This window comes from Elephantulus edwardii, unplaced genomic scaffold, assembly GCF_000299155.1.
Source record: "Elephantulus edwardii isolate Elephantulus edwardi_28Jun2011 unplaced genomic scaffold, EleEdw1.0 scaffold00239, whole genome shotgun sequence".
Classification (NCBI taxonomy): domain Eukaryota; kingdom Metazoa; phylum Chordata; class Mammalia; order Macroscelidea; family Macroscelididae; genus Elephantulus; species Elephantulus edwardii.
This window is the reverse complement of record NW_006399989.1, coordinates 2159440-2175158: the sequence shown is the minus strand read 5'-3', so window position 1 is coordinate 2175158 and position 15719 is coordinate 2159440. Positions and strand designations below refer to the sequence as shown.

The 15719-nt window shown below is 37.6% G+C and overlaps 1 protein-coding gene across 3 annotated transcripts in view; it reads right to left on the bottom strand.

Annotated features, from left to right (window-relative positions):
* IQSEC2 (IQ motif and Sec7 domain 2) overlaps nt 1-15719 on the bottom strand; it is a 358697-nt gene that overhangs the window by 70529 nt on the left and 272449 nt on the right. The window contains exons 1-2 of one of the 3 annotated variants that reach the window (XM_006898890.1): nt 15511-15627; nt 13503-13598 (exon numbers count right to left, since the gene is read on the bottom strand). The exons of the other annotated variants lie outside the window; for them this stretch is intronic. Coding sequence (XP_006898952.1) covers nt 13503-13598; nt 15511-15536 — 122 coding nt within the window. The 5' untranslated portion in view covers nt 15537-15627. Of the gene's footprint in view, nt 1-13502; nt 13599-15510; nt 15628-15719 lie in introns of those variants that run through there. 3 annotated transcript variants of the gene reach the window in all.

Below are 15719 nucleotides of genomic sequence, written 5' to 3'. Positions count from 1 at the left end.
TTCACAATAGCAAGGAGTTGGAAACAACCCAGGTGCCCATCAACAAACGAATGGATAGAGAAGCTGTGGTATATTCACACAATGGAATACTATGCTACGTTGAAAACCAAGGAACTCATTCAATATTATTCAAAATGGGTGAGCCTGGAGGACGTTATGCTGAGTGAAATATCTCAGTCGCAAAAGGACAAATATTGCATGGTGCCACTGCTGTAAAATGGGACTGATATCAGGGTGGGTTAAGACTGAGAAAAAGTGGATAAATTGTGTATACTGCACTGAAACAGATGGGGGACTGAATAATTAAAAAGGGATGTATGGTAGGGATGTATGGTTATCACAAGAGTCCACAATTAAGGTTGCATAGTGGAATGTACTTGAGGCGGTGGTAGGGGTGCGGGGGGATTTTGTACCAGGGAGGGAGTCTTTCTTTTACTTTTGAAAGAGAGGAGCGAACGCGGTGGGGGGGGCGGGGGGAGAGTGCTGGGCGGGTAGAGAAGTGCAGCAATGAATGAATGGAAATCCAAATTCTCTGTAAATGTTCATTAAAATTATTTTTAAAAAAGAATACAAAGATACAAAGAAAACAATATAATATTTTTGCAAGACATAATGAAAGACCTAAATACATGGAAAAATGTTCCCTGTTCATGGACAGGAAGACTCAATATCGTTAAAATGACAATCCTACTAAAAGCAAATGCAATCCCAATACAGATACCAAATTCCTTTTTCAAGGAGATCAAAAGGGAAATTGTTAAGTTTATTTGAAGAGAAAAGAGATCCTGAATAAGCAAATAACTTCTGAAAAACAAAAATGAAGTGGGATGTATAGTACTCCCTGACCTCAAAACCTACTTCATAGCAATAGTAATCAAAACAGGATAGTACTTGTTCAATGACAGGCACATGGATCAATGAAACAGAATAGAGAACCCAGAAATGGACCCCCATCTATCTACTGTCAACTGATATTTGACAAGGAAAAAAACCCCAACTATCAAATGTGGAAATGACAACCTCTTCAACAAATGATGCTGGCAAAACTGGACTGCTAACTGCAGAAAGCCGAAACAGGATCCACATCTCACATCATACACAAAAATCAACTCAAGTTGGATCAGAGACCTGGTAATAAAGCCCCAAATCATAAAGTTCATAAGAGACAAACTGACATCAAGCTTAGAAGACCTAGACTATGGTATAAAGAGACTGCTAAATACAGCCAAAAATATACAATCTGAAGAGGATGAAATTGATGAATAGGACGTTCTAAAGATTAAATCTCTGTGCTGATCAAAAACTTTTCAACAGGGTGAAAAGAAACAGTACTGACTTGGAACAAGCATTTGACAATACAATCTCAGACAAGGGTCTCATAATGAAAGTTTACAGAATACACTTGGGCCTCCAGAAGAAAAAGACTGTTAATCCAATTACAAAATGGTCAAAGGACATGGAAAGACTTTTCATAGAGGAAGATATTCAGATGGCCAACAGACATAAGAAGAAATGCTCAAAATCACTGACAATAAGATTGTTGCAAGTAAAAACCACAATGAGATACCATCTTATCCCAGTAGCAGTGGCAAAGTTTAGCAGGGCAGCAAGCAATACATGTTGGAGAAGATGTGGCGAGACAGGAACTCTTATACATTGTTGGTGGGATTTAAAAATGTTACAACCACTCTGGAAGGCAGTTTGGTGTTTCCTCAGAAAGCTAAACATAGAAATTTCATATGATCCAGCTATTCCACTGTAAGAATATATTCTGAGAAAATGAAAACTGAGGCACAAACAGAGACTTGTACACCAATGCTCAAAGCAGCATTATTCACCATAGCAAGAAATGGAAACAGCCCACATGACCAACCACAAAGGAATGGATGCCCAACCACAATGGAATGGATTGAGAAATTATGGTACAGTCACATAATGAATTACTATACAGCACGTAGGAGCAATGATTTTGTAAATTACTGTGTAACATGGGAGATCATTAGGTTAAGTGAACTAACTCAATCTCATAAAGACAAATACTGTATAAGATCAGCTTGGGAAGACAAAGTAAAATATTACAATGAAATGTGCAAGGAGCTGGAGCCAGAAAATCGAAAGTGCCAAACTCGCTCAGCATTTCTTTATTATTATTACTATTAATTTCAATGAAAATTTACAGAGACTTTGGATTTCCATTCATTCATTGTTACACTTTCCCCCCCTCCCAACCCTCCCCACCACAGTACACTACCCTCTTGGAAAAGTAAAAAGAAAAATTCTATCGTTGTTTTACAAATCCTTCCTCCAGGTCCACTCCACTATGCAGCCTTCGCTCTGGACTCCCGTCATGAGAAAAATACCTAATCACATATCCCTTTTAAACAGTTTTCTCCCTCATCTGTTTCAATGCAGTATACATTATTTAACCCATCTTTTTCAGTCTCCTCACAACCCCGATGTCAGTCCTGTTTTACAAGAGTGGCACCATGCCATATTTGTCCTTTTGTGACAGAGATACTTCACTCAGAATAATGTCCTCCAGGGTCACCCATTTTTAATAATATTACATGAGTTCCATATTTTTCAATGCAGTGTAGTATTCCATTGTGTGAATATACCACAGCTTCTATATCCATTCATTTGTTGATGGGGCTCAGCATTTCTTAAGCTCAAGGAATTGAAGAACAAATTCAAACCTCGAGTTGCTATACTTAAGGATGCTATGGGCAGAATATTAAATGATCCAGGAAGTATTAAAAGAAGGTGGAAAGAATATGCAGAGTCACTGTACCAAAAGGAATTGGCAGACAGAGAAGAATTTCATGAAACATTTGAGCAAAAGCTTATGGTGATGAAGGAAGAAGTTCAAGCTGCTTTGAAGGAATTGGCAAAAAATAAGGCCCCACCCAGGAATAGATGGTATACCAATTGACATTTTTAAACTAACAGATGCTGCTCTAGATGTGCTCACCAAGCTGTGCCAAGAAATCTGGGGGACAATCACTTGGCCAACTGACTGGAAGAGATCTATATTTATTCCCATTCCAAAGAAAAGTGATCCAACAGAGTGTGGAAATTATCAAACAATATCATTGATACCACATGCAAGCAAGATTCTGCTGAAGATTATCCAAAAACGACTGAAACAGCACATCAACAGAGAACTGCCAGAAGTGCAGGCTGAGTTTAGAAGGGGCCATGGTACTAGGGATATTGTAGCTAATGTTAGATGGATCTTGGCTGAAAGCAGAGGAAAGTCTATCTGTGTTTCATTGATTATGCAAAGGCGCATGACTGTGTGGATCACAACAAACTGTGGATGACTCTGAGAAGAATGGGAATCCCAGAACACTTGATCGTGCTGATGCAAAACCTATACTTGGACCAAGAGGCAGTTGTTAGAACAGAGCAAGGAAACACTGTATCATTCAAAATTGGGAAGGGTGTATGCCAGGGAAGTGTCCCATCTCCATACCTTTTCAACCTATATGCAGAACAGATTATGCTAGAGGCTGGGCTCAATGAGGAGAAATGTGGCATCAGAATTGGTGGAAGATTCATCAATAATCTTCGTTATGCATGTGACACAACCCTGCTTGCTGAAACTGAGGAGGACCTGAAGTGCTTGCTGCAGAAGGTCAAGGACTGTAGCCTTCAATATGGATTGAGGCTCAATATCAAGAAGACAAAGATTCTCACCACTGGAACAACTGGTAGCATCAGGATGGATGGTGAAGAGATTGAGATTGTTAACAGCTTTAGCACCAGCAGCCAGAAAATTAAAAGACGTATCACAATGGGAACGTCTCCTGTTAGGGACCCCTCCAGAGTGCTGAAGAGCAATGGTGTTACTCTAGATACTAAGGTATGCCTGAATAACTTGCTATGCATGGGAGCTGGACAATGACTTGGGAGGGTAGAAGGAAAATTGATGCCTTTGAGCTGTGGTGCTGGAGAAGAGTATTGAATATACCATGGACTGGTAATAAAATTAACAAGTTCATTCTGCAGAGGGTGAAGCCAGGCTGCTCCTTGGAGACAAGGATTCTGAAGCTTCGTCTGACATACTTTGGACATATTTCAAGGAGGGACCAGTCCTTGGAGAGAGACATCAGTGTGGGAGGGTGAAGGGACAGCTCAAGAGAGGAAGACCCTCTATGAGGTGGATTGATTCAGTGACTGGCGAAATGGGGGTGAGGGTGTCAGAGACAGTGAGACCGGCACAGGACAGAGCAGAGTTTAGGGCTGTTGTACATAGGGTCGCTATGAGTCGCAGGTGACTCGACGGTACATAATAACAACAACAACAACAACAACAACAACAACAACAACAACAACATCTGTATAAATCTATATCCATCTATATATCTGTATCTATCATCTATCTATCATCTATATCTATCTATCTATCTATCTATCTATCTATCTATCTATCTATCTATCTATCTATCTATAGATCAACTACAAGCTACATACACAAGAATAGCAAATATCATGCTTTAATCAGGTGCACCTTAACACCTTAGCCTTAAAACTGATGTCTTTGCTCTTTAGCACTTTGAAAATGTCCTTGACAGCCGGTTTTTTCAATGCTACTTGTCTTTTGATTTCCTGACTGTAGCAATCATGGAGATTGATTGAAGATCCAAGTAAGATGGAATAATTAACATCTTCAGTCTTTTCTTCTTTTAGCATAATGTTGCCTATTGGCCTAGTGGTGAGGATTTTGTTTTCTGGATGTTGAGGTGTAATCCTTATTGAAAGTTGTAGCTTTTGATCTTCTACAGCAAGTATTTCTTTTTTTTTTTTTTCAAGTCTTCCTCACTTTGAGCAAGCTCGGTTGTGTCATCGGCATAATGCAGGTTGTTGGTAAAGAATATTGAATATACTATGGACTGCCAGAAGAACAAACAAATCTGTCCTGGAGGAAGTACAGAATACTCCTTAATAGTGAGAATGATTTTCCTCCAATCCTGATGCTGCTTTCTTTTCCATATAGTCCAACTTCGCAAATTATTTGCTCAGCATACAAATTGAATAGGAATGGAGAAAGGATACAACCTTGATGCACACTTTTCCTGATTTCCAACCATGTAGTGTTTTCCTTGTTCTGTTACATGTACAACAGCTTCTTTCTTGGTATTGGTATGCATAATATTTGTTTCTTTATATTATGACTTCTGAGGTTGTTTGTTTTATTTTGGGTAGAAAAATGCCCAGCAAAACCCTCTCCCATACCACAATTTCTAGACATATAACATCAGTTATAATCATTATAACCATAATGACATTGGTTACATTATTCACATTATGTCAACATTTTTGTTATTTCTGTTGTAGTTGTTTCATTTCCATGTACTTATTCTTACAAATAAACTTTAGAATTCAATTTCCCAATTTTCAAAGCAAACACCATTTAAATTTTCTTTAGAAATCTACCAATCATGAATGAATTCAAGAAGAACTGAAATTTTTACCATAGTAGGCATTCCCACCCAGGAATAAGTTGGAATTTGGTGAATATTTCTTTTGAGATATGATGTTTTCCAATAAGAATAAAATTCAATTGATCTACTTCTATTTCTTAGGTATTTATCATGATTTGGTTTACTGATCTAGCTATAAGGGTTTTTTAAAATTTTCTTTATGTCCAGATGCAATCCATACTGAATCCGTACTGAATCCATACTTCTTTTACCTTCATCAAGTACTTTCAAGTCATCTTGATTTATTCAAGACTTCAGTAAAATTTTATCGTTTTCTACAAAGAAGTATTTAACATCTCTTTAAATTTCTTTATTGTGAATGTTATCTAATTTCTACTATTCTAGTATTCATAAAAGCTAATAATAGCATGACAGCATAAACCACTCCCATTCACTCCAATGAATAAGGATGACAGAAGAATTCATGTCTTTGAGCTGTGGTGTTGGAGAAGAGTACTGAATGTCCTATGCACTGCCAAAAGAACAAAGAGGTATGCCTTGGGGAAAGAGCAGCCAGAATGCTCCTTGGAGAAAAGGATGACAAAGTTTCATCTCACATACTTTGGGCATTTTGCTAGGAGAGATTGTTCCTTGGAGAAGGACATCATGCTTGGAAAAGTGGATGGTAGGGGAAAGAGAAGACCTTCAGTGAAATGGATGAATACAATGACTGCTTCAATGGGCTCAAGGATGTTAGAAATTATGACAATGGCACAGATTAGAAAAGGGTTCAGATCTGTTGTTCATAAGATTGTTATGAGCTGTACTCAACTTGTTGGCACTTAATAAAAACAATGATTTGGTGCATATTTCTTTTTTTTTCTTTTGAGATGGTTATATGATATTTTCCAACAGGAATGAAATTCAATTGGTCTACTTAAATTTCTTAGGTGTTTATCATGATGTGGTTTATTAATCTAGCTGTAAGGATTTTTGTCTTCCTTTTTTTGGTTAAATTTTTTAAATTTAGTTTGTTTATTTTTCATTTCAATGAACATCTACAGAGATTTTGGAATTCCATTCATTCATTGTTGCACCCTTCTCCCCGCACGCTGTAAGGATTTTTTTAAATTTTCTTTATGGTCAGACACAATCCATACTGAAGACTTTATAGTCTTTTACCTTCCTCATGTACTTCAAATAATCTTCATGTTCAGCAAACAGTTATACCACCTGCTGTGTTCCTGAATCTAAGGGAAATTTACTCAGTGGTCCTTTGTTACACTTCATGATTGTCTTTCATTCTGATTTTTTCCCACCAAATTAGAAAATTTTGTTGACTCCTAATTTATTATATTTATTAATTCTTTTTTGCTGCAGAACAAAGCATCCCAATGCAGTAATAGATAACTAACACACTGAGTGGATTCCAAGATCAAGAAGGAATGTATGATTTTTATCAAGACTTTTTAGTTTCTATGGAGATGGCTAAAGAGCCCAAGTGGCATAACATTAAGCACTTGGCAGCTAACTGAAAAATTGGCAGTTTTAAACCACTCAGAAGCTCTGTAAAGGAAAGATGTGACAATTGAGGCAGATCTACTCTGAAACGCGGGTTTAAGTCAGAATTTATTTGACAGCATTCTATAATAACAAGAACTAAGGTGATTATATTATTCCCCCCCTTAATACAACACAGTAACATATTTATTACTTGGTTAATCCTTATAGTCTCAGGATATACTCTTATTTTTTCTGATGATGATTCTTTTAATAATAATGGGGAATTTGGTCTGCTAATCATTTAACATACTTGTCATTGCATTAATATGTGACAAGAAATTCGTAATACCAAGTGGTTCGAGAATCATATCTTAAAAGAAATCTCCCAAAATCTCTGTAGATGTTCATTGAAATGAAAAATAAACAACCTAAATTTAAAAAAAAGAAAACTTGAAGCATCTTCTCATTGTTTTTTATGCTAATTGGCTCATTCATCTTTTCTCTCACTCTTTAAGTCAATTTTGATCATATTTCCCAGAAAACTACCCATTTCATCTAGATTTTCAATGGTATAAGAGAATGAAAAACATTTTCTTATTACATTTTTATTTCTTCAGTATCTAGCAATAAATTATCTTCTTCAGATCTTATTTGTATTTCTTTCTTTATTTTTCTCTCAGTGATATCTACCAGAGGACATTCCATTTAGTTTACTGGTCTTTAATAAAAAATCTTTTAGTTTATCAAGTTTCTGTTCTCTATTTAATCAAGTTCTTGTTTTATCTATATAGTAATTATTTTTTTAAATTGAGATTTGGATGAAAGTTTATAGAGAACTTGGATTTCAATTCATTCATTGTTTTACATTTCCCTCCCTGCCAACCACTCCCCCAGTTTGCTTTTATCTTTGAAGAGGAAAAAAAAAATTCATTGTTATACAATCCCCCCACCACACAGTCCACTTTACTATGCAGTTCTTATTCTAGACTCTTGTCATGCAAATAATACCTAAACATATATCCCCTTTAAACAGTCCTTTTCCTCATCTGTTTCAATGCAATGTACATTATTTATCCCCTCTTAGTTTCTCTGAAAATTTGATGTCAGTCCTGTCTTATATGCATTATTCAGTATTCGTCCTTTGTGACTGAGATATTTCACTCAGCATTATGTCCTCCAGGGTCACCCATTTTGTATAATACTTCATGAGTTCCTTGTTTTTCAGTGGAGCCTAGTATTCCATTGTGTGATTATACCACAGGTTCTCTATCCATTCATTTGTTGATGGGCACTTGGGTTATTTCCAACTCTTTGCTATTGTGAACAAAGCAGCAATAAACATAGGTGTGCATATATCTACTTCAGTGGCAGTTCTGGTTTCTTTAGGGTATATTCCCAGTAGTGGAATTGCTGGGTCAAATGGTATTTCTATTTCCAACTTTTTAAGAAAGTGCCATACTGCCTTCCATAGTGGTTGCACCATTTTACACTCCCACCAACAGTGAATATGGGTTCTAGTTTCTGCACAATCTCGCCAGCATTTGATCTTTACTGCTCTGTTGGATTTTGCTGTTGTTACTGGGGTGAGATGATATCTCATAGTTGTTTTGATTTGCATTTCTCTTAGAGCTAGGGATTTTGAACATTTCTTCATGTGTTTGTTGGCCATCTGAATGTCTTCTTTGGTGAAATGTCTGTTCATATCCTGTGCCCATTTAGCAACTGGGTTGTTTACATTTATCTTGTTGTGGTGCTCATATATTCTATAAATTCTAGATATAAGTCCCTTATCTGACATGTCATTATCAAATATTTTTTCAGTCTGTGGCTTTCCTTTTTATCCTGTTGGAGAAGGTTTTGGATGTGCATAGAGATTTGATAGAAGGTCCCATTCATCTATTTAATCCTCTCCTGATTGTAGATTTTCAGGATGCTTGGAAGACAGTTCATGTTGTGGATTAGTGCTTCTAGGTTTCTTCCAAGCTTTTATCTAATGAAGTTTATAGTCCTTGGTTTTAGTCCTAGGTCCATGATCCACTTTCAGTTGGTTTTTGTTTATGGTGTGAGGTATGGGTCTTTCTTGAGTTTTTTGCAGATGGTTTTCCAATTTTGCCAACACCATTTGTTAAAAAGGCTGTCGTTTCCCCACTTAACTGATTTCATCTCCTTCTCAAAAATCAGTTGACCATAGGTAGATGGACTGATTTCTGGGTTCTCAATTCTATTCCATTGACCTATGTGTCTGTCATTGTACATGCTGTCTTTACCACCACGGCAGTGTAGTAGGATTTGAAATCAGGGAGTGAGATGCCTGCTACCTTGTTTCTCTTTTTAAGGAGTGTTTTGCATATTCAGGATCTCTTTCCATTCCAAATGAAATTGGAGATTGCCTTTTCAATCTTTTTGGGATTGCATAGTATGTGTAGATTGCCTTTGGTAGGACTATCATTTTCACAATATTGAGTCTTCCTATCCACGAGCAAGGTATATTCTTCCATTTCTTCAGGTCTCTTTGTGTTTCTTGTAGTAATCTTTTGTAGTTTTCTTTTAGATCCTTTGTGTTACTGGTTAGATTTACTCCCAAGTATTTAACCTTGTGATTAGTTATTGTGATGGGTATTGTTTTTTTGTTAGCTCCAGTTCTGTATTCTCTTTGTCACTGTCGAGAAATCCAATTGATTTTTGTATGTTGATTTTGTATTCTGCCACTTTGCTGAATTGGTCAACTATGTCCAGTAGGTTTCTGGCTGAGTCTTTCGGGTTTTCCAAGTATACTATCATATCATCTGCATATAGTGAAAATTTTACTTCCTCTTTGCCAATTTGGATACCTCTTATTTTCTTCTCTTGTCTTATTGTTATCACTAAGACTTCCAATAAATATTGAATAGGAGAGGTGATAGTGGGCATCCTTGCCTAGTTCCTGTTCTCAAGGGGAATGCCTTTAAACTCTCTCCATTGAGAATAATGTTGGCTCTCGGGTTTATGTATACACGTTTTTACTATTCCTATTTTGTTGAGGGGTGTTGGATTTTGTCAAAGGCCATTTCTGCATCAATTAATAGGATCGTGTGGTTCTTGTTCTTTGCTTTGTTAATGTGATTAATTACATTGATTGTATTTCTTATGTTGAATCATCATTGCATACCTATTAGGAATCCCAATTGGTCATGGTGATTTCTTTTTTTTATGTATCATTGGATTCTATTGGCAAGTATTTTATTCAGGATTTTTGCATCTATGTTCATGAAATATATTGGCCTATAGTTTTCTATTTTGATGCTGTCTTTACCTGGCATTGGTATCAAGGATATGTTTGCTTCATAGAATTAGTCTGGGAGAATTCTATCGTTTTCTATTTTCTGAAATATGTTATGTAGAATTGGTTACAGTTTTTCTCTGAATGTTGATAAAATTCACTTGTAAAACCATCTGGTCCAGGTTGTTGTTTTTTTTTAATTTTTTTTTTTTTTGCTGAAAGTTGTTTTATTACCTTTTCAGTTTCTTCTTTGGTAATGGGTCTGTTCAGGTGTTCAATTTCAGTAGGGGTCAGTTTAGGTAGGTTGTGAATTTCTAAGTATTTGTCCATTTCGTCTAGGTTTTCTTATTTGTGTGAGTATAGACTTTCATAATATTCCGACGTTCGCTTTTTTATTTTAGTTGGTTCTTTTGTGATGTTGCCTGTTTCATTTTCTATTCAAATTATTTTTGTCATTTCCTTCTTTTCCTTTGTTAGTTTTGCTAGTGGTTTATCGATTTTATTGACCTTTTCAAAGAACCAACTCCTTGTTTTGTTGATGGTTTTAATTGTTTTTCTGTTTTCTATTTTATTTATTTCTGCCCTAATTTTTATAATTTCAGCCTTTTCAGAGGGTGTCAGGTTTTCTTGTTCTCTTTCAATCTGTTGAAGATGTTGGGTTAGAGAGTCAATGGTCATTTTCTCCTGTCTTTTCATGTGTTTTGTTTATTGCTATAAATTGACCTCTGATTTCTGCATTGATTGCTTCCCAGAGGTTTTGGTAAGTTGTGTTTTCAGTGTCATTTATTTCAAGAAACTTTTTCATTTCATTTTTTACTTCTTGTAGTACCCACTCCTGTTCAAACAAGGTGTTGTTCAGCTTCCAAAAGTTTGGATTTTTCTCCTTTATCCTCTTGTTATTAATTTTTAATTTTGTAGCATTGTGGTCTGAGAAGATTATTTGTACTATTTCTATGTTTTTTAATTTATTGATGCTTGCCTTGTGACTGAAAATATTCTCAAGAATATTCCATGCAAGAATATCCATTTTTGGATAAGAAGGTATACTGTGCTTTTTTGGGGTACATTAGTCTATAAATATCTATGATATTGAGTTGGTTTATTGTGTGGTTTAATTCTTCAGCATGTTTGTTGAGTTTCTTTTTGGTAGTTCTATCTTTTCTTGACAGTGGTTTATTGAAGTTTCCAACTACTATAGTGGTGTTGTCTATTTCCTTTTACAGTTTAGTTATTGTTTTATATGTAATTTGGTGCACAGATATTTATTATTGTTATGTCTTCTTGTTCTATTAACCCTTTAAGCATTTTTTAGTGACCTTCCTTGTCCTTTGTGATGGTTTTTGCACTGAAATTTATTTTATCAGAAATTAATTTCACTATTCTTGCATTTTTCTGGTTGCCATTTGCTTGGTATATTTTCCCCACCCTTTCATTTTTAGTCTGTTTTAATCTTCATTTTTCAGGTGTGTCTCTTATAGACAGCATATTGATGGATTTTATTTTTTTTATCCAATCTGCTACTCTTTTTCTCTTCAATGATGCATCTAAACCATTCACATTCAGTGTGATTATTGAGAGGCAAGGTTTTATTGCTATCATTTTTTAATTTCTTTTTGGTGTTGTTGCTGGTTACTTTTGTCCACCCTGCCTTCTGTGGGCACCTCTGCAAAAAAGGCATCTCTCAGTGTTTTCTGCAATGTTGGTGTTGTTTTTACAAACTCTCATAGGTTCTGATTTTCTGGGAATGCCTTGATCTCTCCTTCATATTTGATGGACAATTTTACTGGGTACAATATTCTTAGTTGACATTTGTGTTCTTTGAGTGTTAGGTGTATGCCAGTCCACTTTCTTCTTGCTCACATGATTTCTGCTGATAAATCGGCACTTAATCTTATTTGCTCTCCCTTATAAGTTTACTATTTGTTTTCCCTCCCTGCTTTCAGAATTTTCTCCTTATCTTTAGCTCTGGCAAATTTCACTATGCTATGCCTTGGTGTTTTTCTTGGGGTCTATTCTATATGATGTTCGCTCAGCTTCTTTAGTATATATTCTCTCATTCTTCATTATGCCTGGGAAGTTTTCTTCTAGTAATTTTTCGGTAACTTTTTCAGTGCCTTTACCTGCATCTTCCTCTTCTGGGATTCTGATTGTGCATATGTTCTTTCTCTTGAGAGTGTCCCACATTATTCTTAGGTTTTCTTCTTTTTCCTTCCTTTTTGATTCTGTTTTTTTGTTCTAGCAGATAAGTTGTGACAATTCTATCTTCTATTTCGCTGATTCTGTGTTCCATCTCTTCAACTCTCCTCATATGTCCCTCCATCATGTTGATATCATCTGAAACATTGGACCTCATATTTTGGATTGCCGTTTCTTGGTTTTCCAGAACTTCTAATGCCTTGTTTGCTTAATCTGCATTGTTTTAGATTGGTTTTTTTATCTCTTGTTTTTTGCTTGTAGTGTCCTGTAATTCTTCAAGTTTGTCTTTCACCCATTGATGACACAGCAGCTGCTGCTGATGTGGCAGTAATTATTTTGAAGGGGAGTTTGGTGGCCTCTTCCATAAAGATTTGTACTGTTTATACTCTGGTTTCTCGCCAGAGATCATGTAGTAATTACTTTATTCTACTTTTTTTTGTGGTTCTTTTTATAGCTTCTCATGTGTAATAATTCCTTAATTTAATATAAATTTTCTTGTTTTATAAGATAAGCATTTAAAAGGATACATTTTCCAAAGGGAATCCCTATGGCCATATCCTGTAGGATCTGATATTATTCTCACTGTCATTTCTTTGCCAAAAAATGACATGTTTATTTCTTCTTCAACACAATTATTTTAAATCTTCCAAATTTGGAGATGGATAGAACTAGACATTGTGTTTTACTTGTGAATATTTAATTTTATTGTATTACAATTAGAAATTGTAAAATGTGTTTTTAAATTAATTTGCAAGTTATATTGTTCTTCAAAGGCAGATTGTTCCACCTGCCTAAGCACTCTCCTTCATCTATCCAACTGGCAAATTCCTACTCATCAGTCAAAAGAGCTCCAATGTCATGTATTCTAGAAAGTCTACCCTAATCATAATTCCTCTCTCCTGAGGGAGGCTCAAGTTGCCAACCACTACTGCCTTCTTAATAAAGGACAAACTGCAGATTTTAAATGTCCTCTTGAGTCTTCTTAGTCATTCTCATACACTCAGACACCCATTCCACAATCCTACTAGGGAGTATAGGGAGATGGAGGAGGAGGGCTGCATATTTGACTGGGAGGGTAAAGGATTGGGGGGGGGGGAAATGATAGGTCTAGCTCTTACCTGCTTTCTGCCAGCCTGTCTGAGGGGGTAAGCTTCATGGAGTCAAGGACCTGAGTAGGGCAGCAATACTGGTGTAGAGTATGACACGCTGTGGACCTGAGAGACAGCAAGAGAGACAGAGACAGGTAGGGAGGGGAGAGAGTGTGAGGAACAGGGGCAAGGAAGTGAGAATAAATATGGGAGACAAAAAGGGGGAACTGAGAGTAAAGGGCAGTAGAGGACAGGAAAAGGATGAAGAAGGATGAGAGGCAAGGAGAGAGGCAAAGAGAGAAGAAAAGAATAAACAAGGGAGGGAGGAAAGAAGAAAGGAAGGGAGGGAGGAAAGAAGAAAGAAAGGGAGGGAGGGAGAGAGGGAGGGAGGGAGGGAGGAAGGAAAAGGGAGGGAAAAACACACCACAAAGTCAAGAAAGAGATGACAGCACTCAAACCACAAATAGACCACAATGACAACAGGGGACAGCAGAAATGAAAGAATTAGACTGGGCCTCCTGTGTTCCAAGTGACTTCATGGGGACCTTAGCCACTGAGACATTGGGATATCACAGCAGGAAAAGAGTAAGAGCCTTTCTCACACCAGATGCCATATAGGAAGGGAAAAGAAAGACGAAAGAGAAAAGGGGGGTGGGGGAAATGTGTGTTATAAATGAGAAAAGGCCTCCTTTTTAGAGAGGATCACCCACAGAAGGAGGAGGAACAGAGAAAGAAAAGGCTCTGGGACCAAACAGAGAAGAAGCAGAGAAACCGAGAGAGACAAACAAAAGTTGAAAAAGAAAAGGATAGAAAGACAGAGAAAGAGGAAAACAGACAAAGGGTAAGACAATATACACAGAGAGAAAACAGAGAGACAGAGTTCCAGGGAAGAGGAAGGGAATGGTAGAGGAGAGCTGACAAGGCCTCCGTGGTCTGGGTCACAGGATGGGACTCATGACTGAGTGGGTGGGTGGCACCTGGCAGAGCTAATGGGATGGTTCCAGAAGCAGTCTTTGCTTCACAGGCCAGTTCTGCACCCTCAACCCAAGGCAAAGCCCACACTCCACCCCCATTGCTCTTCCCCCAACCTCAGAGCAGGGTTGGTCCCAAGTCTCTTATGCCTCCTATGTCCCACAATTGAAATTCAAGGAACAGGAGGGAGAAGGAAAAGAAGGGAATAGTGAGGCCAAGGACCTGAATCTTACCCTACTCAGCACAGGCTGGATGCTGAAGTCACATTAGCCATCTAGAGCCAAAACAAGCTGGAAGTGAAGCCAGTACTTGCCTGGCTAGAAACACTACACACTCCTGAAGGCAGATATCAGTCAGGGCCTGGCCATGCGAGAGCTCAAGTAAAGGTCAGGAGATATGGCTGTAGGCCAGCTGACCACTATCTCACTATATATTTGAAGATGCCCAATATGCCCAAATCCTACATCCATCCAGAGAATCTCTGAATCTGAGCTTCTTCTCATTAGAGACTCTAAAATCATCGTCATCATCATGGTGAATGTTTTTTAATGCCATCTATGTATAAGGCATCAGCCTAAGTCCTTTTACTGCCTCTTAGACAGTAAGGTAAGACTCAGAGTCCCTTTGTTGTTGTTGCGTGTGGACCATAGCAGGAGATTGTCCATTCTCTAAAAGAGCAGCTGTAGATTCAAACTACATGCCTTTTAGATTGTAGTGTGGCCTCTCGTAGGCTTTTAGAAGATTTGTATCAGGAAATCTCAGCACCTGTAAGCAGACCAGAAGCTCTGCAGTGCTTGGACCAGGCTGGCACACCAGGACATCTGTCAATTACACACCCTACAGACCACAGAACTTCTTAGAATTCCAGGATCTTTACAGATGTGGGCACCTAGATGCCCATGAGCTAACTCACTTGATGTGACTTCCCTCTCCAAGACCAAAATTTTGTAAGAGCAAAAAAGGAGAGCCAGGAACCAGAATCAGCAGCCTGAATCAGCAACCCAGAAAGTGGTTCTAGGCTTGGGCAGGAAAGGAAGCATCAGGTTTCTGGATCCCTGGTTCTTACCTGCTGCGCCTTCTAGGAGACTTCATGAGTCTAGACTTGTCCTTAGAGCAGGCACCCTGATCTGCTCAGTGCCTCCACCGTATAACCACTCCCTCCTCCCCAGCCCTTCCCTGGAAGTAGAAACCAAGGAGATGTGGCCAGGCAAGCTGGGTTGGAGGCCAAATTGCAGCTAGAAACTTTACTCCTTCTTTTTTTTTTAATTTTTATTT